This window comes from Castor canadensis, chromosome 11 (genome assembly GCF_047511655.1).
Source record: "Castor canadensis chromosome 11, mCasCan1.hap1v2, whole genome shotgun sequence".
In the NCBI taxonomy this organism is placed as follows: Eukaryota; Metazoa; Chordata; class Mammalia; order Rodentia; family Castoridae; genus Castor; species Castor canadensis.
The window spans coordinates 140122783-140150488 of NC_133396.1; the positions used below are offsets into that span (position 1 = coordinate 140122783).

At 46.4% G+C, this 27706-nt stretch overlaps 1 protein-coding gene across 4 annotated transcripts in view; it reads right to left on the minus strand.

The window, feature by feature from the left end:
- Smyd3 (SET and MYND domain containing 3) overlaps nt 1-27706 on the minus strand; it is a 567702-nt gene that overhangs the window by 69030 nt on the left and 470966 nt on the right. For 2 of the 4 annotated variants that reach the window (XM_074048802.1, XM_074048804.1), the window contains exons 10-11: nt 22087-22261; nt 1-18740 (exon numbers count right to left, since the gene is read on the minus strand). The exon at nt 1-18740 is cut by the window's left edge and continues 17401 nt beyond it. In XM_074048802.1, coding sequence (XP_073904903.1) covers nt 18509-18740; nt 22087-22261 — 407 coding nt within the window. In that variant the 3' untranslated portion in view covers nt 1-18508. The remainder of the gene's footprint in view (nt 18741-22086; nt 22262-27706) is intronic. The other 2 variants (XM_074048805.1, XM_074048803.1) reach the window with 1 other exon arrangement.

Sequence of the window (27706 nt, forward strand, 5' to 3'; positions counted from 1 at the left end):
AGCCTCAGGTTCTGCCTCCTTCCTGCCAGAAACAAGAGCCCTACCTCCTGCTGATGGTATCCCTCTGCAAAAGCGACCCTCACAGGCATCTCTCAAGCCACTGGGAAAAATACCCTTTGGTAAACACGAATCCTGGCAACTGGTTAGCTTTAAAATGCTGTTGTGGCCAGGAGAGGAGGGTGGCCCCATTTGGGCTGGATATACACAGAGGCAGGAGACTTAGGAAGAGATAGGACGGAATCAAAGCTCTGACTCAGCCAGTAGAGTCCAGCAGGACGGAATCAAAGCTCTGACTCAGCCAGTAGAATCCAGCTTAAGTTGAGCCGAGGAGACACAGAGGCTGCCATCAAACAAGGCTGAAAGCTGGGTCCCAGTGCTCCCACCTACAGTCCTGGGCGTTTCTCCTTCTGTGTGGCCCTAAACTGGCTGTGTACACACTGTGGAGTTTGGGGCTCCAGAGCATTCTTCTGAAGAGAAGAGTCTGTTTATGAAGAGTTAACAGACCCGAGCAGTGGAAAACAACAGAGATATCAAGTTCCAAAATGGCCACCACTGGTCTGGGCCAGGCTCAGCAAAAAGTCACCTGAGGCCATGCTCTGAATCAGTGGCTCACATGTTCACCTGCTGCTGAGCTCCCCATGGTAGCCTATCTGTCATCCGTACTCTAGCCTAGCCTTTTATGCTGCTGACAGACAGATGCTGCCTGGCTTGGTACCTTCTTTGGTGCTCACATATGCTCTTCTAAGGAAGTGGGGCTCCGAGAACTCTCACTTCCAGTTGTGGGCTGGCACCAGGCTCATGAGTCCTGGCTGGGACTCCAGATGTGACTTTTACTGTCACCAGTATAGCTGAAGCCTTGAAGAAGCAAAGAAATTCAATCTTGAGATGGACAACTTGGTCTTCCACCTGCTAAGGAACTGGGACATCAAACAAGAGCCTGTTGTCCATTTCAACAGGTTCAAGCTATCAGATGTGGTCAGAAATGAGCGTGACTTTTCAAGTTACCTATATGAAATTATTTAATACTTTAATACTTAATTATCTATGACATGCCACAGGGGCTACCAATTCAGCAGTACAGTGTTCACTTAGCATGCGTGAGGCCCTGGGTTCCATCCTAGCGCACACACACACACACACACACACACATCCAGCAGTAAGTATGGCACACTCACTCATCAGAAGAGACGTTTCTATAGCAATGGAGCAGGGGCCCAGAAGTGCCCATTGCTGCAAGGGGACTACACCACTTTGTTCTTGGGTTTCCCTTGGAGGGAAACCTATATGGCTGTGCAGAGGGGTTGGGGTGATGGCTGTTGCCCAAGTGGGAAGCTAGTATTTAACACTTTTGTCAGAGCTAGCAGTGGGACCGTGCCTGTGTGATTTGGCATTTGGCCTTGTGAGAAAACTCCAAGGAACTGAGACAAAGGTCTCAGGACTAGATGTCTAGAAAAACAACAGTGCTCAAGGTTCCCCAGATGGCTTCGTGTCCTTCAGATGTAAATAAGAATGTTATGCTGACCGTGTGTTTCTCCTGCCTCTCTGCGCCCGTTTTAAAAGAGACGTAACAAAGATGGAGTTAATTTAACTGCGCTTCCCTGTGCTAATGTAACCTTGACATGTAATACTTGGCAAGCTTTTCCTGACTAAATGCTCTCTGTGAAAAAGGAGTTTATAAAAAGCAGAAGTGATCTTCATTAAAGGGGCTATTGAGCAAGACTCAGTAGTCCCCCCATCTTTTCTGGCTCCAGTCACCCAGGTCCGGCCGATAAACGGCAACAGCTTTAGTGAGCAGTAACCCCTGGAGGAGCTTCTGCGTGGCTCTCGGTCCAGCGAGGCACGGTGAGGAGCAGTGCATGTAGGAAAGATGTGGAGAAGGAAGCTTCCGTACCCTCTGCACCTCTTATCACCGCAGGTTAGTCCCCATGAGAGGTGATCCTGCCTAAACAGATGCTCAACTGATGATATCATGAGAAGAAATCCTGCTCAGAACAAAACTCCTGGAGCCCATATCCCATCAGCCCAGGGGCTGCTGGCCTTTGGGGACTCAGCCTTGAGCCACCTGGACACGGGTGCTACCTCTGGGGACATCAGCTCAGTGCTGTCACAGACTCTACTCCTCCAGGCACCACCAGCTCAGCTTTCTACTCCAAGCACATACATCTGTGTCTGAGGAATGGGAAGCATGAAATGGACTGCACTGTGGAGTGGAAAGGCATGCGGGTGAGTTAATTTTTACAGTAGGAAGGGTTGACCCCCACGCGGAGTCCACCATAAGCCTCTGTGGGCAGACACTGATTTTCCCACCTGGGAGCGATGCACAACGAGCCAGCATTCAAAGTGGGATTTCCAGTTTCTCTTCATCCCCGTGGACGAGCGTTTTATTTTAAGACCATGAAACAACATGAGATGAAAAGTCTCATTCAGAAACAGAGATGGAAAGGAGGATTCAGAATATCTCTTGCTCAGACAAATTAATCTCAAAGGATTTTTGTTTTTACAACTTACACTGAAATGTGTGGGTAAAGCAGGGGTGGGGTCCAGACTTTCTGTGCTGGGCTTCTGCTGGCCAGAGGGGCAGTCTGTGAATGTGGGAGACAGACACCCCACCTTCTGTCACCACCAGGCTCAGACGCCCCCGACCTGCTGTCACCTCCAGGGTAGACCCAGACTGCCTGTGCTAGTGTCCTGACCCAGGTGTCAGTCAGAAGCCACCCCTTCACCGTGGGGAGCAGAGAGGGCCGGGCGCATTCTGCCGCTTACTGGACTTGTCCTTGGGCAAGGTGCTCACTGTCTGGGCAACTTTCACAGCTCTGAACTGAGACAGATCCCTTCCGCTGTGTCTGGAAGAATGGATCTGGGTTCCCAGTTCTGCTGACGCTGCAAAATACAACATCGCAGGCCTTCTTCTGGAAATAGGATGCAAGAGTGAAAAATGCAGAGCTAGGAACAGGACTGTGGAAGGGGCCCATCCAAGCAAAGTGCCCTGTGGGCAGCCACATTAGTGCCACGGAGAGTCCACCATGTACCCGGCCTCTAAAATGAGGTAGGGCATAAACAGAGCACACTGTGCACACAGGGTGAAGCACACACGAGTGTAGACACTGACGTCTACAAACATGCGCATTTGTAGGTAGAGCAGTACCCAGTACTGTTTTGCTAGGTGCAATATTAGTGCTAGTGTGCTAGGTGCAGGAGATAGGGCTGTGAGCGAGTGATTCAGGCCCACCCTCATGAGCCCTCGGCCAGTGGCGCTGTGATGTCACCGACAGTGTCAAAGCCTGTGGCCCTGAGCATTGACATGCTGGACTCCATCTCAACCTCCCCTGATCCTCTTTCCCTGCTGAGGACTCCTCACAGGTGGCTCAGTCCTTCTAATTCCTTGTTTTCAAATGCAAAGGGACAGTGTCTGCCTAGGGCTGAGGACAGCATGTGAGAGAGAGGACTGGGGAGAGACAGCTAAGGAACACTGGGGTTTCTTAGGGTAAAATAATAAAAATATCCCAAACTGATGGTGGTGATGGGTGTATAACTGAATATACTCCAAGCCACTGAACTGTATCTTTAAGTGGGAGAATTACAGGTACATGATTTATGCCTCAATAAGTTGCTTAAAAACATGTATGGACAACCAGGGAACATTTAAATTTCCAGAAAACTCAATGAAAGAATGAGCTCAAAGAAAATGGGAGAGAATTAAAAAAAAAAAAAAATCCTTAAGTTTCAAGAACACGTTGAATGCAAACAAAAAGAAAAGGGAGAAATGGGACAGAAGCTCTTGAGAAGAAGGCGGAGCCCTTGTCAATGGCAAAGCAGTTTGCTACAATACAATTCAATTTCCAGCTGGAAGATAAAGTCAAGACCCTAAAGCAAACACCTAAGACACTGGAAATAGTTTCACCTGTGACAAACCAGAGCTTTAAAGAAGAAAGAACAGAGAGAACACAGAAAATGAAACTAGAAAGGAAAAACAGAAAATAATTTCCCAAAGCTCCAGGAAGAGACTACAATGAAACCGTCCAGCATGAATGAGAAAAGTACCCTGGAGGCCCAGACACAGCAATGTGGACTGAAAACATCAAAGAATAGGCCTGGAAGACAGAGTGGCCATCAGAGGAGTGAAAGGCAGCCGGCTCCACACACAAGTTCTCTATCAAGTATGGAGAACTGGACCCCCATCTAAGGGAGTAGGAACCAAGAGGTGCTGCCTAGGGTAGACGAAAGAAGAAAGAAACTTTCATCCAGTGTTTGAAGTTTCGTGGGTATGGATGAAAGAGTTAAATGAGTTCTGTAATGGAAAGGCAGATGGGAGACAGGAAAGGTAGCTACATTGTTTACTTCTCATAGCTAGAAATTAGTCAATGTAAGTCTTAAGAACATCACTTAGAGGCATAAAAATACTATAAGAAGCACTGAAAATACAAATGATTTTTAAAAAACTGTTGTTAAGAAGCAGGCCAGAAAGGCCTTTTATTTTTAAATTGAGATACAATTAAAAATTGTCAGGCCCATCCCCTGACACCTGAGTAGCTGCTCCTAAAGTATATAGTCGGCACTCAGTGTGCACAGGTTCCCCATCTCTAGGTAAGATTCAGCCAACCTCAGAAAATATTCAGAAGGAAAACGGTGTCTGCTCTGGACGCCTGCAGTCATTTGTTTCTTGTCCTTACTCCCTGATCAAACAGACCAACACCTATTTACACCGCAGTGCCTTCACTGGGTACTGTAAGTGATCCAGAAAGATTGAAAGCATACAGGAGGATTACGAAGGCTACATACAAACACCATGCCATTTGTATGTATTTCTTTCTGTTTCTTATTGATCTCAGGGCCTCCCACTTGCTCGGCAGGCACTCTACCACTTGGACCATGCCCTAAACCTTCTTTGGTTTATTTTTAGATAGGAGCTCACGTTTTTTGCTTGGGCCGTCCTGGACTGTGATCCTCTTACCTACACCTCCCTTGTAGCTAGGACTGCGGGCATGTGCCACCACCACTAGCTTCTTTGTTTTGATGGGGCCTTGCCAAATTTTTGCCTGGACTAGCCTCAAACTGTGATACTTCCAATCTCTGCTTCCTGACAAGCTGGGATTACAGCTGTGAGCAACTACACTCAGCCCTATGCCATTTTATACACGAGACTTGGGTAGCCATGTATTTTCATGTCTGTCAACCCAATGCCCCACAGACATGGAGGGATGCCTGCACTGCATAAAAACTACCTCCTTTATGGATTGTGCCTTTTATAGTTATTTAAGTTTGGGAAATGTTGGCTTATTCTAAATACTCCATTTGGAGATTTGAAATAACCATTAGGTCACTAAAAATTCTAAAAAGTTGTGCAGAAAAGAAACCAGCTTAACTCTGTGTGGATGCAGAACAAGTCACTAAAAGATCGATTTGATAAATCATTAATTTGCTGATTTTAGTAAATTTACCAACTGTCTTTTCTTCAAGATTTAATACTTATTGTGGGAATGTTTTCAAAGCTTTGCAGAAACAAGTAAGTGGCAAAAGAATAATGAACATCCAAGAAGTTAAAAAATTAATACAAATGAATAATTGTCCACAAATGAGGGTATTCAGGCTGCTGGCAGTTTCTTTTCAACATTTCTGAACGCCATTTTAAATGCTTAAAATTTCAAGTACTTTAAGTTTTTCTTTTGCCTCCAATATCTCATCAGTCTTAACTTTCTATTTCTAACAATTAAACATTTAAAATTTTAAATATGAATTCAAAAGCATCCTAAGGAAATCAAGATTAAGTTAAATCTAATTTAAATTCCAAATTGACAGAAATACAAAATTAAGCTAATATGCTACTCAAGAATCAAAGAACATTTTTAAATTCCTAAATTTAAAAAGAAAGTGCATTTCAAAAGAAATCAAATGTAGTTGAAAAATCCATGCGCATACAAAATGCCCAACATTCAGACAGAAAACTACATTTCCCACAGGGCTCTATTTTGCCACTCTTCTATTATTTTTAGCTTTTGTTGCTGTTGGTTTTGAGACGGGGTCTCACTGTGTGGCCCAGGCGGGGTTGGAACTCACGATCCCTCTGCCTCGGCCTCCCCGGTGCTGGGGTAACAGGTGTGCCCCAGCAGGCCTAGCAGGACTTCTTCACTGCTGACAGAAGCATCTCAGTAGAGCAGACCTTCAGAGGAGCGTCTTCCAGGATCAGCAATCTCAACTGAACTCTGACAAAATGGTTAAACCACCACTGGTGAATTCGGCACAGCTGGCCAGCAGGTGTTCACTGCAGCAGCACGTGGTGAGCTGGCTTCGATGGATTGACTTTCAGTCACTGAGTTTCAGCAAACTGACCTGAGACCATTTTGTCTGACTAGCTTTCCCCAAACTTACAGGAACAACTGTCCTCAGGGAACCGACTTTGGGAAACCCTCCTCAAGGCAGTGGAGGCCGGAGCTTGTGCTGCGGGCCCTGGAGATGGAGGCTAGGGTGAGGACTAGAAATTGGTGCAAGGAAGCAGGAGCAGGTACTGCTATACACCACTATAGTCCAGAAGCCCTGGTGGATCCTCCTGTCCCCTACAGCGTTCATTCCACAATTTTCATCAACTTTTACAGTGAAACCACCGTCCTGTCCTAGAACACTTATGGGTCACACAGACACTGGCTTTTGGACTCTGTTCTCTGGGGCAGAGAAGGCCCGAGGCAGAAGCCTCCCTCCTGTGCCACTGTCCCCTCACACGGCCACTGTGAGGACAGCTGCGGCACTGGTGGAGAGGAAGCAACATTTAGGGCAGGTGCCACACACTCAAGGACACTGGGGTGGGCAAGCTCTAGATAGTAAAGCCGGCCCAGAGGGAGAGCAGTGGTAGGGTGGGGGGTGTGGGAGAACGTGGGATGGACAGACGGGACTCTGCAAAGGGGACAGAGCCCAGCTAGGTTTAAAAGCACAGCTGCTGCCCAGCATGGCTTCTGCTGCCACTGGGGGAAGGTGCAGTCACTGCCTGGTTTTCCATTCCCCAAGCAGAGCCAGGTATAAAACTGAAAATCTCCTAGTTTCTAAAAGTTTGCAAATTTAAAATCACACACCATCACACAGTTTCCAATCATACAGATCATACAGCCGACTGGAAGTGTCTACGTGTCACACATACACACATACACACACGTATATAAACTGACTCATTTGCATTCTCAGTCTGCCACCCAAGCTCCAAATGCAGACTTTTCCAAGTGCCCCACTAGTCTTGGTAGTACTGACCAAATGTTTCTGAGTAAGAAGATAATTTTGAACTTGCTTCAGTCTCCCAAACTATTATTCTGAGCTTGAAGCCCTTACGAATATAATATGCACAACTCCTGTGTATTCATCTTATTCCATCTTTATAAAAGTGTTGACTTAGGACAAAAAAATGGAGCCTTGAGGCCTACCATCATGTAATTCCCCAAGGAGCCCATCGATCTGCTAATGGCTACAGCCACAGACAGATGTCTCAAAGGCACAGACACCTGCCTGGCTCCCACTTGTCCGTCTACGTGGAAAGCACAATCAAGTGCCCTGCTGAAATCAAAGCCTTCTCTCTTCACAGCACTTCCAAAATGAATCCACTCACTCTACAGTCAGAGACAGGTGACACACACCAGGATTGGAGACACACTGCCAGCAGGTACCCCACGTTTCTGCTGCAGGTGGGGCCTGGCCTGCCTCCTGGATCCATCTTTTCCTCTTCAGGGCACACTCTTTGTCCCGAGTGCCCAGAGTGGCCCAATTGGGTCCTGCTGCTGTCCAGAGGGCAGTGCCACTGCAGTCTCTCCTTTATTGCCCTTGATCTCTGTCACCTTCCAACCTTTTTCTGCTGACATTCTTACTACACTATTTCTCTGAGTGGCAGAGGATGGCGGACATCTGCAACTCTAGGTTGGCATCTACTTGCCCTCAATGCTCCTGAAGAACTCTGCCCTGTCCCAAACCTGTGCCCCTGGTAGGGCTGCCAGCACCTATCTTTCTTGTCCTAACAGAGGTAACTCCAAAATGTGCACCTCTAAGTCTAGAGCTGTAGTATACCGGGAGCGTATGGCAGAGCAAAACTGCTCACCTCATGGAGGCCAGGAAGCAGGGTCGGGGGAGGAAGGGCCTGGAATAAGATACACCCTCCTCCAAAGGCTCACCCTCCAGTGAGTTGTTAGGCCACCTTCTGCTAGTCCGTTCTGCTATGACTACGTCAATGAGGCCACAGCCCTTGTGATCCAGTCACCTGTCAACACTGCTGTGGGACCAGGTCTTCAGCACATGAGCCTTTGGGGACATTAGATATTCATATCACAACATCTGGAGTCAAGCTGACTCAAAAGAATCACAAAAGAATCAAGCCAAATGAAATAAATGATGGCAAGGCCTGAGTTTGAACCAGGGCTCTACTGTGGAGTGGGCCAGTCATGGAAGACCTCAGGCTCCTCCTGCAGCAGACAGGCCAGGTAACCTCCTCCTGACCGTGTCTGTGAGGGGTGGAGGATGAGCAAGTTACCTGGACCATGGCACTCACCTAAGCAACACAATCGCTTCCCAGCCTAAGACAGGTGGAAGGCAGGAGAGTTCTCCAAGGCTGACAGACCCCAATTTGTCCTTCTTTGAGAGGATGTTACAGTGATATCCCCGTTACAGGTGGGGGTGGACTTGCTCCTCTTTAATCCTGAAGGGCAGTATTACATGACTGGCGTCCCTTGACCAGCAAGAGTGGTTTCTGCTGTCCATCTCACTCTTCAGAGTGGCCCCATCTCCACGTTACCTCCCCCACTCCCACAGCCCCCGCTCTCCCTGCTCGGGGGCCACAGCACCTGCTCGCTTTCAGGGCTACTTCCCCTGAATTTATTGAACAGTGAGAATATCACAAATTTTCCATGTAGTGAGCTCTCACAAGCTCAAGAGCTTTTTGTTAAGTAGCTCAGAGGACATTTCCTTGCTCAGAATAACTTGGCCATCTCAAAAACTAGGAACTGTCATTTTGGAGGACATTTATTCCACACTTTTCATTTCTTTCAAGGACCCCTTAGTGCTCTTTACAAATGTTATGACCATTCCCTATTAGGTGACCAAATTTATGAACTTTGAGAAATCAGTTTACTTGGGAAATTAACTGAAGTTCCATTCATTCATATACCCCTGGAGAATTTTTAAAAACCTGTCATGTACTTCATTCCAAATACACAGAAAAACAGCATGGAAGTGTGCCACTCAAATTTCTAACAGTCACAAAGCATGTGTTGATATGCATTCAGACAGATTTTAATCAATTATTTTGAGGTCTTTTAAATTTGCATCCACCATTTCTGTTGCTCCCTTCCAAGGAAAAATAAGATTTTTTTACCTGGTTTCTCTTGCAAGAGGTGAGAAAAAGAAAAGAGCCAGCAGTTTTGTAGCTGTAAGGGCAGCCAGGCAAAAGACTGATTCAGCAGGAGAGATTCAATGCATCCTACAAGATCCCTTCGGATTTGATGTTCTGATGCTTAGGGTACAATTTGTTGTAATAAGAAACTGAAGACAGTCTGTCAGGGAAGTCAAAGTGCTTTGATGATGACTGGTGCAAGTATAAAAGAAAAAGCAAAGTGGAACGGAAGTGTTTTTGTTTTTCCTGGAAATGCTCCCATCCATAAGAGGCTTGGAGACCATTCTGAAAATACAAGCTGCTCATATGCACAGGTGAACGCCGGTGAACACAGAGGAGCAGGAAATGTCTTTCTGTGCAGGTGACCTGGCCCCAGGTGGACAGTGGCTTGCTCCTTGTCCCACAGGGAAGGTCAGTCAAGTACAACAAAGAAAAAGTAGTTCCCGCGCCCTGACCTGTGACTCAGGGGCCAAGGGAGTTTGGAAATGGATGGGGTTTGTCCATGGCTCTGAGATTTGGGGGCCAAGAGGAATTGATATCCTTGGCCCAGCAAAGGAACAATGGAGGGGTGGGGAGGGATGGAGAGAGGGAGGGACAGAAGGAGGAGAAAGAGAGGAAACACTAGCCAGCCAGGACAAATGCTCTTCCACTGATTCTGTAGACAGCTCAGGAGGCAGCACCCGAAGTGTTGAGAGTTCCAGAGAAGGGTGCCTTTCACAGACTGTGAGCATCTGGGATTGGGTGAGTTACAGGTAGGACTTCCACTCTCCTTAGTTAGGCTGAGGCACAGGGCTGGGTCCCTCTGTGTTGGAGAAGAGTTACCCAAAAGTGTGAGGCAGGTTCTGGTGGCACTCCTGGTCTGACCCTTTCCAGGTAAACAAAGTGATAGGAGGAGTCATGGATCATGATTGTCACGAAAGCCCAGCACCTCCCCATAGCATGTGGTCCTTGGTGGAGAGCTCGAGAACTGAAGTGGGGGGCTTGATGGGTTAGGAGGAGCAGGGTTTGGTGAAGGACAATTGGAAAGAAATGGCATCAAAAGGATATTTTGCACATTGCTTTAAAAAAAAACAAAAGGTTTGAAGACACCCGAGCACTTTGAAGTAGCAGGTGACACTCCAACTCCTGGCAGAGATTAGTGAAGTGCATACACCACACAGATGATACCCTGGGTGCTGGCATGGGTCAGCATGCCCCTTACCAGACCTGGACCCCTGTTCACCAGGCACTTACTAGTAAATAAGTGAATGTGAACATAAAAGGGCCTTTTACAACACCTTCCAAAAGAAACCAAGCAGACAGCCATTTGGGTAGTTGGACAGTGCATGGAGACAACACATTTCTTTGTCAAGAGAGTCAGAGGTGTGACCACCATGAGGACAGCATCCCACAGACATGCAGTGGCAGAAGGGGACATCTTGGCATGGTACCCTGGTCCCACTCTTGTCTGGGTACAGGTTTAATGGAAAGTGGCAGTAATACAAGATTATTAGCCTTAAATGGATGTTTGGAAGTCCTCTGCTCACTGTGGGGTGATGCCAGAGAACAGCTGTGTGCTTCCTGAGTGATGGCCTAGCCTGGAGGCCTACGAGGACAGCCCTGGGAATGGATGAGGGCGATGTGTGCCAATGGGTTTGGGGCAAAGACGGTTTGATGTCTTTGCTTCAGATAAGGATGGGAGGTAGGGGAGGGACTGAAATGTAAAATTCAAGTGGTGTCACAGTGTCACAGATCACGCTGGCCTACAGGCTTTCTTGGAACACCTCACACGGTCCCCAGGCTCCCAGGAGTTCCACTGCATGCAGTTGTGCAATGTTTGTAGGAACTTAACTGTGCAACCAGTTGTAGGCAGGGCTGAAGAACCTGGAAGTGCTTTGTGCAGATTATCTCTCTGGGAAGAAGCTCTATTCCACTCATTGTTTTATGAACAAGGTAGCTGAGGGTTTTAAGGATTTAATTACAAGGCTGTTCCAATGGTTTTATGAAAAGCCAAGTCAAATTGTTACCTCTTCCTATCAGATTCCCGAGGAGCTAGATTCCAGGAGGAGGAGTCCTCTAGTGGCCACTTGTGCCCACCAGGCTGCTCAGGAGGGGTGTCTGGGTTTACTCCAATCACTCCTGAATATGCTGGCAAGGCTGCTGGCTTCCTCTGGAGTTGCTGAACGCAGTGGAAGTCCCATAAGCAAGGAATTGTTTCTCCAGGAAAGACAGCTGACTTCAGCTGGATCCAAATTCATGAAAAGCAGTGCAGAAGAAGAAATCCTGGGGAGCAATGCTCTCTAGAAATGGAGTCAGGAGGCAGGGCGTAATCTGGACATAGCCAGGCTGTGGGCCACCTGCACCCTAGAAATGAGCCTCGGTGAGAGATGCACAAGTATCCTCAGAGGGGTCTAACTGCACCTGTGCACACAGGAGGGATGGGAACATGAATGTACCTGTCACTTGCCCAGGTCTCCTCACTGCCAGGTGCACCTGGCAAGTTCTGCTGGCTCCTGTCCTAAAATGCTTATCGGTTGATTAGAACAACCCACAACAGGCACTGTGGGCCTTGGGAAGAAAAGCCAGCTTGAAAACAGCCTTTCCCACTGGGAGAAAAACTTGTATTTCATCAACTTTCTGCCAAGGGAAAAGTGTAAAAATGACTAGCAAAATGAAAACTGGTGTGGCTCTTATGTAATTATAGGCAATCTCTGAGTTACAGCACCTGAGGTATAAATGTGTCATGCCCAAAAAGTACCAGCTGCATTTTCCTCCTGCTCTTCCCATTGGTGCCCATTTTCTTCTGACACTGAAGTACCTCAAACTATCTCAGATAAGGTATTACTCTTTCAGCTTTCTTCTCCTGAGCATGGCTTCTCCTTTTCCCCTCTTTCTCTGCCCACAGACCATGCACATCTGTGCCTACCACTTGTGTGAGTCTCTTCATCATTCTTGTTCTTCTGCCTTGTGCCCAGGAATACTCACACCGGTATCATTCCACCACCACAAAAGTACTGTCAACTCATCCCACTCTACCCTGCAGACTCTGACCAAGGAAAAGGAGAATTTCACATTTTGACATGAATTTAGATCAGGTGAAATATAAATCAAAGGATGCCATTCTTTCTATAGTCTTCTGAGGACAGAGTGGAATCTTGGTGGGTGGGTAGAGCACAATTTGGGGATGGTTGTCCGAATTTAAAATGAGCATAACTAAGTTAAGCTGTTTGGGTGACAAGGTGGCAGATTAGAAGTTCCCTCTGTGTGATTCTGAGCAAGAAGAGTCAGGGTAACAAAGAAGAGAATATATAACAAAGGGAGAAGGAGAGAAAAGCATCAGGAATCACAAAAGAGTCACCCCAACTCTGGTGGAAGGAGAAGCTGAAGCCACAACCACAAGGTAGATAATAGCCCTGGTGAAAACAGACTGGCAGACTTAGCCCAAGAAGTGCCTAAGAGCAGTAAATCTAGTGTGAGAATTTAGTGTAACAGTGACTCATCCTGTGTGGCTGGCTGGCATTGGAGAGGAAACCTCTGACATTGTGGCTCCCCATACCTTGGAGAACTATAGTGGGGTCCCATCTTGAGAGGGGCCCTATTGCTTAAGACTGAGATACTCTGAGAACCTGAAAAACAGGTGTAATTCCAGCTCAGGGAGCCTGGGGACACCCTGCCACAATCTCTGGGGGGGAGACAGTCATAAGAGGTGGTTGTGGAAGTGGGAATTCTCACATGAAAGCTGAGGCAATAAAAGGTGCAGTGGTTGGTGGCCCTACCCTCTGTGGCAAGGAGCAAACCCTACTGCCTGAGGATCACTACAGGAACAGAGCTCCGAGCTCATGGCTGGCAGGTGGCTCAGCACCCAGAGCTGCATCCCTGGTGTGTGTAGTTTGCTGTTAAGCAGGAGAGAGCACTAAGCTTCAGTTCCGTAGATTCCTGGATTTCTCTCTCCCATAGGGTAATTAACTGTTGGGTAGGGTCTGAAAGCACTGAAACCAACTTGCTGAGTGCCAAGTTCCCTCACTTCTCCCCCTCAAAGGCAGAACTCAGTGCTCTGTTTACTTCTCCCACTCTACAATACATTTGGGAGCTATCCCTAGGCTTGAATGCTTGCTCCTTGTGGAAACAAAGTGAGGGGCCTGTGGACAAATGGGAACCTGCCTGGAGACAGGTGGCAAAGCTCCTTGGGGACAGGAGAGGCTTCCAGTACACAAAGAAGGGAAAGTTGGCAGTCCTGAAGCCAACAACTGACCCTTAGCTGGCTGCATCCTCAGCGCACACATGGCACCAGCCAAACAGCAGAAACTAAAGGGAACTTCAACTAGTTTTCTTCTCTCTGAATGGTTCTAGGGATTGGGCCTGCTACCTTGAGCTTATGGGCAGGTATTTGGCTACTGAGCTACATCTTCAGTCTGGTGGCAAGAAACTGCACTTCCATTCTGTCATTACCCAGTTCTGCTTGAATATTGAGAAAAATTTCACTGAACAAATACAGGTGATTGAAAATTCCAATGAATGACTTGACCTGTGCAGATCTCAGTGCAAAAACACAAGAGATATGAAAAAACAAGGCAACATGACTGTTCCATAAGTAAATGATGCCACAAGAATGGACCCTAATGATGGAGAAGTAGATGAAATCACAGGCAAAAACTTCCAATGAATGATCATGAGAATGATGAAACTAAAGGGACACAAATAAAACATCTAACTGAACCCAAACAGCATGGATAGGTGAATAAAATGAGGAAGAAAGTACAGGATATGAAAGAGGAATTCAATAAAAATATTGAAAGAAAAACACCTCATTGAAAGCCTGACCAATAGACTGGTATCAAGTAGAAGACAGAGTATCAGGGCTTGAAAACAAAGTAGATGAACTAGAACATTCAGATAAAGAAAAAAGAAGAAAGAGTATACAGGAAAAACAAGACCTCTGAGACACCAATAAGACTAAACCTACAAATCCTAGGCTTATAAGAAGGAGAAGGGGTACAAGCTGAAGGTATAGAAAACATTCAATAAAATTACAGCAGAATGGCTAGGTCTACACCAGGTTCACACCTATAATCCCAGTTACTCAGGAGACAGAGATCAGGAGGATCCCAGTTCAAGGCCAGCCCAGGCAAAAGGTTAGCAAGACTCCATGCACAACAAATAAGTTGGGCAATGGTGGCTCATAACTGTAATCTCAGCTATGCAAGAGGCATAGTTAGGAGGACTGTGGTGTAAGGCTGACCCTGAAAAAAACACAAGACCCTATAAAAAATAACTAAAGCAAAACAGGGTGGGACATGTGGCTCAAGTGGTATAAACCTGTTTAGAAAGCATAAGGTCCTAAGTTCAAGCCCTAGCACCATCTAAATAAATAAATAAATGCAGAAAATTCACAAAATCATGGGGAAGAGATGGTTGACAAACTGCAGAGGGCTTGTAGAACGCCACACAGATAAGACCAGAAAAGAACCTGTTCATATCATATTATAGTCAAAACATTAAGTAAACAGAACAAAGAAAGCTGCAACAGAGAAGTGTCAAGTCACATATAAAAACAAACCCATCAGAATAACAGCAGATTTCTCAACAAAAACTCTAAAAGTCAGGAGAGCAAGGAATGATGTACTTCAAGTCCTGAAAGAAATACTGTCAAGCTAAATCCCTGTATCAAGCAAAGCGATCTTTCATAATTGAAAGAGGAATAAAAAACTTTCCATAATAAACAAAAACTGAAGGAATTCATGATAACTAAGTCATTACTGCAGAAGATACATAAAAAAATCCCACACACAAGAGAGGAAGATAAATACAACTGTAAGAATACGAGAATGAACAGCAAATATGCAAATGAGAATTAGGAAAGGATCAAACACTACCAAAATGTTTGCAAAATGACGGGAATTAGCACATATCTTTCAATAACTCTGAATGTTAACAGTCTCAATTCTCCAATTAAAAGAGACATATTGGCAGATTGGATTAAAAAAACATGACCCAACTATTTGTTGCCTAGAAGAAATGCACCTTACTAGGCAAAGACAGACACAGACCTAAGGCGAAAGAATGGAAAATGATCAGGCAAGCAAACAGAACCCCAAGGCAAGCAGGAGCAGATACACTCATACCTGGCCTCAAACCAAAATTAAGTTAGAAGAGACAAAGAAGGTCATTCATACTGATTAAGGGAATATCCATCAAGAGGATATAACAATTAATGTAGAAATATACAAAGAACTCAAAATATTGAACACCAAAATAAAAAAAATCCAATCAATAAATGGGCAAAAGAACTGAACAGATACTTCCCGAATGAATAAGTACAAATGGCCAATAAATAGTTGAAAAAAATACAAATTAAAGCAACACTGAGATTCCACCTTCCCCCAGTCAGAAGAGCTATCATCAAGAAAAGAAATAACAAATGTGGTGAGGGTGCAGGTGAATAAAAGAACTTTTATTCACTGGTAGTGGGAATGCACGGTAGTCTAGCCACTATGGAAATCAGCGGTAGTCTAGCCACTATGGAAATCAGTTTGGAGGTGCCTCAAAAAACTACAAATAGAGCTCCCATTTGACCTATCCATACTATTGGGCACGAACCCAAAAGATTCAAAGCCAGTTTACTATAGAGATATCTCTCTACACACATCTATCATGGCACTATTTGCAATAGCCAAATTAAGGAATCAGCCTAGGTACCCATCGACGGATGAATAAAGAAAATGTGAATAAGCCAGTCCCACAAAGATGAGCACCACATGCTTTCTCTCATTTATAGAAACTAGGGGAAAACAAAACAAAACAAAAAATCTCAAGGTCATGAAAGTAAGAGGAAGATTACTACAGAGGTGGGAAGGAAAGGAAAAAGAGGGGAGTGGGGGATAAGAAAGAGTAATAGAGGAGATAAATATAGTAAAAGTACATTACATACATACATGGAAATGTCATGATGAAATCCTTTATTGTATAAATTTCATGTACACCGATAAAATGAGCATGACTTATGATGCCGTGAGCTGATATTTAGGAATTTAACATGTGGATCCAATCACATCAGCAGACAAAGAGTCAAGTACATTCATGTCAATAATAACACTTTTGACACAGCGAGCAAAAGTGGAAACCAAAGGGAGCATCCAAAAGTCATGGTATGTTCGAGGGATGAAACATTTCTATTAAAAGGTGGCTGGCATTCAGGAGCCGGTTTACACAGGTGCCTACACTCCACTTAACAGTGGTCACTCTTTGTGCCCACTAAGGACAATCCTTGGCTTCCTTCTGTTCCTTCTCCTCCCTTGTCCCCAACTTGCCACCACACTGGGCAAGTTTAACAGATTGGTGGGGACCTAGTCTTTCCCCAGAAAGAAAGGAGGATGAAGAGGGAAGAGCCCACCTGGGCATTTTTGATGGGGAAAGACTCGTGAGGATAAGATCGGGTAAACAGTAAAAAGAACAGAGGAGAGAGCATAAGGCAATATTGTAGTGAATTTTGAACAGAATTATTGTTTATGTTCTTTGACAAATGTTGGCAAGTGTCGGGATTAGTTATTTACTTTCAGTGTTCTCTCCCTCTCTCTCTCGCTCTCTCTTTTCCTAGCCACAAGGTGAGCACTTTTGCTCTACCACTTGCTTTCACCATGATGTCTGCCTCACCATAGGCTCCAAAGCAGTGGGCCAACTAATCATAAATTGAGACCCCCCCCAAGCCCTGAGCCCAGTAACCTTTCCCTATGAGTTTCTCTGCTTGTATGTGTTATGGTGATAGACTGCTGGCTAACAGACTTTGTGGAAACACTCTTCCCTAAAAGTGTAAATTCTCACAACAAACACTAACAGAACACAGGTAAAAGTACCAAAAGTCCCTTTACCTCCTTATCACTCCATGGTTCCTACAGAACAAAACAAGTTTAATTCGTACTCAATATGCTACTTAATTTTAAAATAAATTATGTTCAATTCTCTCTCTCTCTCTCTTTCTCCCTCCCTCCCTCCGTCCCTCCCTATCCCATCTCAGTTTATTGTGTACCTTAGTTATGTCATGGGTTGAGCAGACTTTCCTGGGCTAGCCTGGGGATTTCACATACTTGTAATCACATCTGTAAGATGAAAACGCATTCCAACTTCTCAGAAATCAATTGGCAAGCTAACTTATGGGACCTGGTCCATTTGTGGTTAAGATTTCACTGACTTAAATTTTTAATAAAATTTCAAAATGCCTTTAAATTATTTCCATTTTACTTAGTGCGCAGAACGCTAAAGGACAGAGGACATGCATATGTGATCATGTACGCACACACGGGTATTTTCAGAAGTCACGCTATAAGGGAAAGGTGAAGTTTAGACCTTGTGTTACGTGTCAGCACTCCAACATCTTTATGACACATAAAGAATCTAGCAACAAATTGCATCATAAAAAATGAGTAAAATCTATTGAGTAAAAGATAAATGACAGAGCAGCAAGAAGAGAGCTGACAGCAGTGATCTGGATAAAAATGGAATGGACACTTTGTCCTCTAAGGTCAGCAGTTAAATCTTAGCTAAGGTCAGGAGTGACTAAATGCTCACTAGAGACTTGACCTCAATCTAAGCACCGAAAACAGTATATTAACATTGTAAAACTGTTATGGCAGGTGGCGATCCAGTCACCTCTCATAATTCAGGCTGAGTTAACTGTTCATGTCCTTGGCGTTTAAAGGTGAGCAAAAGCCCACCCAGACCAGCTGCAGGGTGACCGTGTGGACAGCTGACAGCACAGTGTGAAATCCTCACGCACACTGGAGAACGGCTTCCACATTCCTGCCTCACATCCTAAGACTGGTCAGGGCTTGCAGGCACCTGGCTCATTTACACACAGTCCTTGTGTTCACTTTTGCCTGAACTGAGTTTGAAGGCACCTGTCACTCTGGTCTGTCTTAACTTTGTTGGTTCTGGATTACTTAGTCTTTTCTTCCAGGACGGCTTGATAGTAAATGGCTCACATGTCACTCATTTGAATGGGACACTGCCTCACACCACAGAGCCTTAACAAGGCCCAGGGAAGAGAAACAAAGGGAGGCTTCAAATTTGTAACCCAGAGCACATTTGCAGAGACTGTGGCCTGTAAACACTATGAAAATGTAACCAAATGTTTCTTCAACATGAAAGGCTGTATGTTGGCCTCTCTTCTGAGAAAGTGAGTCAGTCACACCACCAGTTAACAGAGGGGTAAATCAGTGCTTGGCAGAAGCCTTGGCAGGTGTGGAGAAAAAAGGACTCAAAACTGTGGAGAGCAGGAATCCTCAAAGCAGTGTGGCCTTCTTTACTAAGCGGTAAATGCTGAATGGCTGTGCTCTGCACTGGCAGGATGTCAAAGGAAGCAGAGGATAGGCAGTGGACTCGCCAGGACTGTGGGGCTGGTGGTACCAGGGCCCTGGAAGAAGGAGGGTTTGCTAAGTCAGCTGCCTCTGGCTGGGGTCTCTTCACCCAGCCAGCAGCCTGTGGCCTGGCCTGCTGACAGCAAGCACAGCATTCAAGAGCAAATGGCAACCAGCCCCATCTGCCTCTCATTGCAACACCAAGGCTCTGAGAAAAGCCTTATCTCTATTTAGTTCATACTTCCTGAGAAGCCCCAAGGTCCACCGTGCTGAAAAGATCTTTCTCTGCACATGGCAACATCTCTGCTCAGCCCTGAGGCAGTCTCTTGTGCAAAGTTTGACTAAAGCTGACTCACAGTCTGGATTCCAAAGCTGTGGATTCCACAGAAGGCAGTCTGAAAATGCCCTCAGGGTCACGCTGGTGCCCCTGGCTGCCTTGTGGGCCTCTGCTATCTCCTCTGCCTGTACCGAGCTCCTGGCCCAGGCCTGGCTCCTGACTGCGTGTCTCATTTCTGCTCTATACATGTGTTTTCACTGATGTGCTAGGTCCTGATGTGCCTCTGCCCTTGTCGTGTAGATCCTGGTCCCCTTTTCTCCCACTATCTCCCTAGGCTCTTCCTCCAGTGGGGACAGGAACAGCCTGGGCAGGAACAGCCTGCCTCTGCCTGCCATCCCAGGCTGCACAGGTGTGGATGTGGACACTCCCTCTGCTTAGCCCTTTTGGGCTGATACTGTGTTTCTATGGACTGGGTGCTGAGAAGCTCAACTCTTTGTAGAATGGCGGCCACCGCTTCAGGGACTGCCCCCTCTACATCCCAAGTGGTTTCCAGGTACAGTTTTAGCAGTGACCTTGTTCTGTGATGGAGACAGGGACATTCCAGCCTCAGATTGATTATAGCTCATATGTCTCTGTGCCCTTTTCCTTGGACTGAGCTCGGTCTCAACTTTTAGAACTATGTTCTTACCCATGGCAGACTGGAGTCCCATGCCCAACAGTGACACACTGTCAGTAGTTGACTTCAACACCACCCTCTTCTCAAAACTCCTCTGAGTTTCAAGAACATTTAGGGGCAAAACACCCACCAGCCTAGAAAAGCTGAGGCCAGGAAGAAAGAGTGAACCACCACTGGGTGTGGTGATACATAACTATACTCCCAGTACTCAGGAGGCTGAGGCAGGAAGATCCTGATTTGGAGACAGCCTGGGCACACAGCAAGACCTTGTCTCAAAAAAGCAAATAAGAAAAAGGGAGGGAAGGAGGGAGGAAAAGAGGGAGGGCAGGAAGGAAGGGAATGAAGGAGGGAGGGAAGGAGGGAGGAAAAGAGGGAGGGCAGGAAGGAAGGGAAGGAAGGAGGAAGGGAAGGAGGGAGGAAAAGAGGGAGGGCAGGAAGGAAGGGAAGGAAGGAGGGAGGGAAGGAGGGAGGAAAAGAGGGAGGCAGGAAGGAAGGGAAGGAAGGAGGGAAGGAAGGAGGGAGGGAAGGAAGGAGGAAAAGAGGGAGGGCAGGAAGGAAGGGAAGGAAGGAGGGAGGGAAGGAGGGAGGAAAAGAGGGAGGGCAGGAAGGAAGGGAATGAAGGAGGGAGGGAAGGAGGGAGGGAAGGAAGGAGGGAGGGAAGGAGGGAGGAAAAGAGGGAGGGCAGGAAGGAAGGGAATGAAGGAGGGAGGGAAGGAGGGAGGGAAGGAAGGAGGGAGGGAAGGAGGGAGGAAAAGAGGGAGGGCAGGAAGGAAGGGAAGGAAGGAGGGAGGGAAGGAAGGAGGGAAGGAAGGAGGGAGGAAAGGAGGGAGGAAAAGAGGGAAGGCAGGAAGGAAGGGAAGGAAGGAGGGAGGGAAGGAAGGAGGAAGGAAGGATGAATCCCCAGTAGTTCCTTCCCCTGGCTCCATGATCCTCTGAGTGGGGCAGCCTATGTTCTCTGCCTGGGTCACGGGTGGCTAAACAGCAAGCCAGGTGAAAGTATGTTAGGGTGTGACCTCCTAACTGCTAGAAAGCGGGGAACATCCCTCTTTTATAGGAAGAATGCTGTTTTTATGTCAACCAGTCGGGGACTGTCCGTGATGCTGTTGAAAGCTCCAGGAATATGCCTCTGATCTCCAACAAGTGACAGACAGCTGGGTTCAGTGGTCTGCTTGGGCTAAGTGGACGCCATGGATGACCCCTCTACTGGGACCCCTTATTTTTTCTTCATTCTCCCAACCTTAGGACCTTGTATTTTGAAATTGTTTTCCTGTTTTGTTTCCCAGGGGCTCCATGCCTTTGTCTAGGATACAACCCCAAAACAGGTCAATACAATACTGTTCCTCCACTGAGCCTACGAAAGCTGTCTGAGACAAGAAGACCCTGCCAATACCCTCTCCCCTAAGAGACCCCTAATGGCCTGGTTCAGCAGGTAGCAGTTACCCGATTTTCATCATCCCTTTCTAAAAAGTATATATATATCTCAAAAGGCAGGAATGGTAGGGTGGAACTAAGGATAGCCTTGTTAGGACCAGACACCATTTCTGATCACTCACACTGGCTTACAAAAATCTCAGCCAGCCTCCCCTCCCCACCCTAGATGGTAAGCACCTGTCTTCAGCCTTCTATCTCCAAGAGGCCAGGGACAGCTGTTAACCGCTATCTTTGGATGCCAGGGACAATGGAACAATCGGGCAATCTAACCACAGCTTATCTTCCTTAGTTCAATGGCATTCCTTAGCTACCCATAAAAGAGAGAGAAAGAGAGACAGAGAGACAGAGAGACAGAGAGACAGAGAGAGACCGAGACAGAGAGAAAAAGAAACATTTTGCCTGCCCAGCTTGTTCCGGGTGCTTTTCTACCAACCTTCTATATCTACCCCTCCCCGTGTCTGTAAGCAGCAGTGGGTTCTAGCTTCTGTTAGAGACCCACCTCTTCAGGATCTGTTTCCTAGATAAAACCTATGCTGCCATTGAGCCATCTCCTTGCCTGTCTCTCCTTGCGTTTTCAGTCTAACAAAGCACTGTGGCAGCCATGTCACCTGACAAATAGAAGGCACCATCACCACTGCCAGTCATAGCCCAGGTGCATGCTGGCCTTCCTCACCTGGACCAATAGAAGCTCTGGACACAGTGTGCTGAGCTAGATCAGAGCCACATGTTACTCAGCACCCCATGCTTGCACTGGTCCCTGCAAGAACCACACCACACCACACCATAACCACCTGCTCCATACCACACCATAACCACCTGCTCCACACCAAAACAGTGTCTGTTTATTTTCTGTGCCACCACAGTGCCTGCACAGGAGCTTTGCAAATGCTGGCAACTGCATACATAAGTGAACAAAGGAGTGAAGAGAGCAAGGCCTGGTTTTACACCCTGAGAAGCCTAAAGGTGCAGTCGGAATTCTTCCCAGCATGGTGGTTTGCCCCTGAATCTCCACACTCACCGGTAGGGCTCCATGGTGCGTATACCGTAGAACAGCGCCTCTTCCAGCAGCCCCAGGTGGATGCAGGCATCCATGGCACAGTCCAGCACCTTCAGCTGGTACACGTTGAGATCGGGAAGCCGCTCAGCGTTGCGGCTTATGATGGTCTGGCACATGGCCAGAACCTGCTCCCACTCTGTTGTTAACCTTAGTTAAGGACTCATTGTCTTCGTGGAGAGAGAACAAAGTAAGACAGATTCTCCAGGAAGCTGAAGAGCTCCCAGCACCCGTGGTGTGCACAGAGGAGCTGCCTGGAAATGCACTTGAGAAACAAAGGCATGTTTAAGTGGCAGCTCTGTGGAGAAAATTCTGTTTACAACAACAAATCATCTTCCCACCAAGCCTAAGGGAGATTAAAATATCCAGAGAACCATTCTTTCTTCACACTTCTACATGCATTCTTCTTAAACAAAGTCATGCAATGAACGAAGTCAGTTATGAAACTTTTAGCAGTAAAGATCTAGCTCAGTTTGAAATGATTTACTTTGTTAGTGTCTGTGTAAAAACTGACCTGAAGCCTTAGCTTGTGCGTCACCTGCATCTTGGGCATGCATGAAACCAAGCCCATCCAAATTTGCAACGCACACTAGGAGCAGTGATTGGAAGAAATTAATTTCCTCTGAATCTTGTATTAAATTTTTTATTATAAAGCAAAAGTGACCCCAGGCTATACTCACCCAAGTGAAGGCATTCGTATTTTAACCCCCAAGAGCAAAAGAAGAGATTAAGAACATGACTGATGAGCACAAATGTGAGCAAGGGGAAACGGTGCCTCAAAACAACGGGAAGTCCCTGCACCTACTTCTCAGCGACACTGATGTTCTGGTAAACTACAAGTCAATTCGGAGTCTCACGGAGCCTTGGTGCGCCTCTGCCCCGCCCCCGCCCCCGCCCCCACCCCCTCCACCGTAAGAGGTACAACCTCGCTGTGTTGTCCAGACTGGTCTCAAGCTCCTGGGCTCCACTGATTGTCTGATCTCAGCACCCTGGGTAGCAGAGACCACAGGCATGTGTGGGGAGCAGGTTATGAGAAGCCCAGGCAAGATGCAGCACAACCGCTTTTCCTACGTCGTTTACGTTTACAGAATAGGAATGCAGGCTTCTCCTGTTACAGTGTCACGCCCCAACCTGAGAACTGCTGCTCCACCTCTGTGTTTACACTGGATATAAAAGACTCCCTGAAGGAGGACTTGGGGTTTTTGACGGGGGATTTTGATTGGCTGATGCTGTCGCTGGCTGCTGTGTCTCCACCAGAGCAGCTTTCTGCACTGAGAACTTTATACATAGGCTTTAGAAAAGTTACACTAAAGAAAAGCTAAAGAGAACCTGGCACAGCGCAAGTCTAAGGATGGAGACTTTGAGAGTTATGCTAATGCAGTTTTTAGACGTGGCTGCTGTTGTTTGTCTGCAAGTCTGAGCATCGAGACTTTAAGAGAGATTAAAGAAAACATGGGCCAGTGCAAGTCTTAGGGCAAAGACTCTAAGAGAGATTACGCTAAAGAAAAGCTAGGAGAAAACATGGGACAGAGAGAGTCTAAGGAAAGAGACTTTAAAGAACAGAAAAGAAGACTTTAGAAGTGAGGTTTTAAAGAATTGAAAAGATGACTTTAGGAACAAGGCCTTAAAGGATAAAGAAAGAGAAAAGAAGCAGAGTAAAGAGAAGTAAAAGAAGCAACAAGGCTGTTGTGCATCTCCATTCGAGTGCCCAACGCCCCTGATCCCAGTTTTGTCCTTTCTGCACCTCCTATTGCCCCCAGTTAGGCCAGTTAGGGTGGTAGTAACAGGAGCGAGAAAAAACTCGCTCCAGGAGTATATTACCAACATGCAGCTTTTAACCTCATACTGGAAATCCCTCTTGTCTCACTGAGGCCATCAGGACGCTGAAGACATGATGCACAGACTATGCTTGAATCCCTCCCACGTGAGTTACCTGGGTAGCACAGTTTAAGATGAATTTGTAGGACCTGCCATGCTGCTAGGCTCTACTTATGGAGGCCAAGGGGACACTGGATTGGGGTTGTCCCATACTCCTCCTTACCCTCACCCTCCACCAGTACCCCTCCACACTCTTCTGCTTTCCTAAGTTGCAATTCCAGTTGGGGGAGACAGAGATTTCAGCTGTAGCAGAAATGGCACAGCCTTTGATGATGGATAAACCTGGATTCAATGTAAGCTAGCTCTGCTGTTTGTCAGATTTGAGGTTCTGACAAAGTCAAAGTGCTTTGAGATCAGCCAGAAATAAAAATGCCTCATGTTACTGTAAGGTAAAACATTGACTATAAAATGAAAACTGTTTTTTTGCAGTACTGGGGTTTGAACTCATGACTTGCTAGACAGAAACTCTACTACTTGAGCCATTCCAGCAGCCCTGAAAATATTCTTTCTGTGCTCTATTGTGAGCCAGGCAGAGTTGTGAGTGTCATCAGCACAGGGGAAAAACATTTAGTAGCATGTACAAAGTACAGCTACACAGACTTGAGTGCCTTCCTGCCATGACCTCTGACCTAAGCTAGATTGAAGGAAAAGGGGTGGTGGCTCTGCTTTGAAGGAACTGCTCCCCCCCCACTTCTGTAGGGCCCAGTCTCTTCACATTTCACATCCCAGTATACTCTGCTCCACTGCTTTGTACCCAACTCAGCTCAATTCAAGCCTTCGTGGACATCCTCGCTCAAGCAGGCCAGGCTTCCTTATCCGCTCTCTGGTAAATCCTCCTTTCTTGTCTTCACACCTTCAGGGAACTGCTTTCCAACACATCAGTGAATGCTTTTACTACCAACCAAGCTACTTGTGTGAGCAGAGTATCTTCACGAACCCTCACAGGAAATACGTTTTCCTCTTAGCTGAGGCAGAACACCTTACCCCAAAGCACAACTTCATTGGTGGAATTTCAAAGGCCTCAGAGCCCAGCTGAGGGTCCTTTGTGTTGCACCCCAGCATCTTAGGACAAGTCCTGGCTCTGAGTTGCCTCTGGTTCCAGAAGAGACTCACTTATTGAAGAAAAGTGAGTAAGTGCTTTTCTTTGTGTTCTCCTGACATGGATGTTTACAGTTTGCTGAATGTGTTCCCCAGGGGCCGGGGAAGGGATTTCTTAGGCAATATACTGGTGTTGTAACAGATTGCTGGGCTAACCTCTGTGGCTTTTCATTCCAGGATTTCATTCCTGATGAACTCTCAGGAGAAATGACTATCTCTTACACAATGCTAGACATTTCTGTGGCAAGACATGCACCTTATTTTAACATTGTGCTGTTTGACTTCCACTGTTATTTGCCTATTTGCATCTATGTGTTCCAACTCTTTTGACAGATGTTTGAGGTGCCAAGTCTTACATGGTGCTCTGTGGCCACTCATGGGATACATCTACTGTCTCCCCAACAAGCTGGAAAGGACCAGTGCTAATCTCCTTCCACAAACTGGCAACTGTCTCCTGGCAAACAGGCAAAACCTTCCTATAAAACACCCCAGTGAGCAAAGAGATGGAATAATGCTAAGAGGCTTTTCCCCAAGCTAATGCAGACATATATTTGCTTAAAGAATAGTCCCTGGCACCTGTGCAGTGTTGACTACAAGTCACTCTGTTCTCATCAGGAGCTGAGCCCCGGACCAAAGCAGGGCTACAAAGCCCACCACAGAAAACAGATGGGCCATGGGCAGGACAGGTACTTTTTTTCTGAATACACTGAGATGGTCATAAGAAGATTAGGGAAAAGAGAAAAGGGTACAGATTCACTTCAGAATTAGTCAACTTCCTAATACTCAAAGACTATCAGACCATGGAGAGCTTGCTCATCTAATTCCATTCTTCTGCTTACCATCAGTCTGGGTGCCTGTTACCTAGAAACTCTAATCTGCACATGGCATTTACGGCTGGCCAGGCACCCCTCTTCCCATACTGACCAGCCGTCCATCTTTCCACAGTGTGCTATGCTGCCTTCTGTACACAATTCTTCCCTCTCTTCATCATTGGCCTGGGGAACTGCTGTTCATCCTTCCGGACAAGGCACCCAGACAAGAGAACTTGTCACCTCTTTTGTGAAACCCCCTTGACCTCTCACAGTTGACAGAGGTGCCTTTGATGCTTCTATAGACACATCTCTTCAGTGAAGTATGTACTGAATTAGTCAGCTTTGCACCTCTGTAAAGAAATACTTGACATGGCCTACTTGTAAAAGAGAGAAAGGCTTACTCTGTCTCATGGTTCTTGAGACAAGATCAGGTGGCCTCATTAGTGAGGGCACCAGATGGCAATGATGGGGACATGTGTTACAGCAAGTGCTGACATCTCAAGCCATGAAGCAGCGAGTGACTGAGAGACCAGGGTTCCTTGAGGACATGCCCACAATGATCTAAGGCCCTCCCACTGGACCTCTTAAGGTCCTGCCACACCTCCCAACAGTGCTACCCTGAGGACCAAGCACTTGGGGACACTCATCCAAAGCACAGCATGTATTAATTTGCCTATTTACTGCCTACTGTGCATGAGAGCTGTAAGTGCAGGGCTGTGTCTTCTAAGTTCTGACTCATAAGGTAGATTAGGACTGGCTAGGTACCTGGCACAGAGTCAGTTTTCCAGTAAAACCTTACCCAGTCAAGACTGAACTATAGCTTGGTCATCCATGGACCCTAATTCTGTTTCGTTAGACCACAGAGAGCAAGTCCACTCCTCTGCAGGGTAATGGACCTCTGAACTTATTAACTTGACCTCCTGTTCCCAGAGTTGGCTGTTTTTTCCAGTGTCTCTGACCCATCGATCGGTAAGACTTCAAATTTCTCCTTAACTCTGTTCCACTCCTCATTCAGTTTTCTACGTCCCTCTTACTATGTCCCACCCCTGGCTGAAATATAAAATTCCAGCTATGAATATCCCAATGTCCTTTTGCAGTCTCTGTTTCTATGAATGCAGTCCAAGATCACAATTGTCTCATGCAGAGTTACATCATAGTCTTATACTCCACTCAATTTGGCTATTTACCATGGCTCTACAATTCTTTTGCGTGTTCTGCTGCTAAGCTCATGCATATTTATAGGCCTGAGCTTTCTGACCCAAACAGAAGGTGTTATGTGCACTCTGGTCACATTTGACCTTTCAAAGCTCAGTCGCCCTTCTGCCTTTCAGGTGGAAGGCTCTTGAGTCGATTGCCCATCCTCAGTCACCCTTCCCATTTACACACCTGTAGCACCGGTGAACCTGTGCTCTGTGTCTTCACTCAAGGTAGCGAACATCCAAGGCTGAAGAGGCTGAGATGGGAACAGAGCAGCCCAGAGTGACGATGCTTCAACTAGCATTATTCTTTCACTATAGATATCAGACCATTTAGCAGGATGCCTGGTTCTGCTAGGCTCTAATATAAATCTCTTGACTTCATCTTTTTCAATCCCTTTAGGACATTCAGCTACAAAGTTTACCAAAGAAACCCACAACTCTTATGTGTACTTGTTCTAGTGAATCTGTGCAACCTCCTGGTGGTCACAGTTTTCTTTTTATGTTCCTCTTAGTAACCAAGTCTAGATTCTTTAGTCAGACTGCTAACAAACCCACTGGGCTATAGATTTCTAAATTATACTTCGCCCTTAAAAGTCG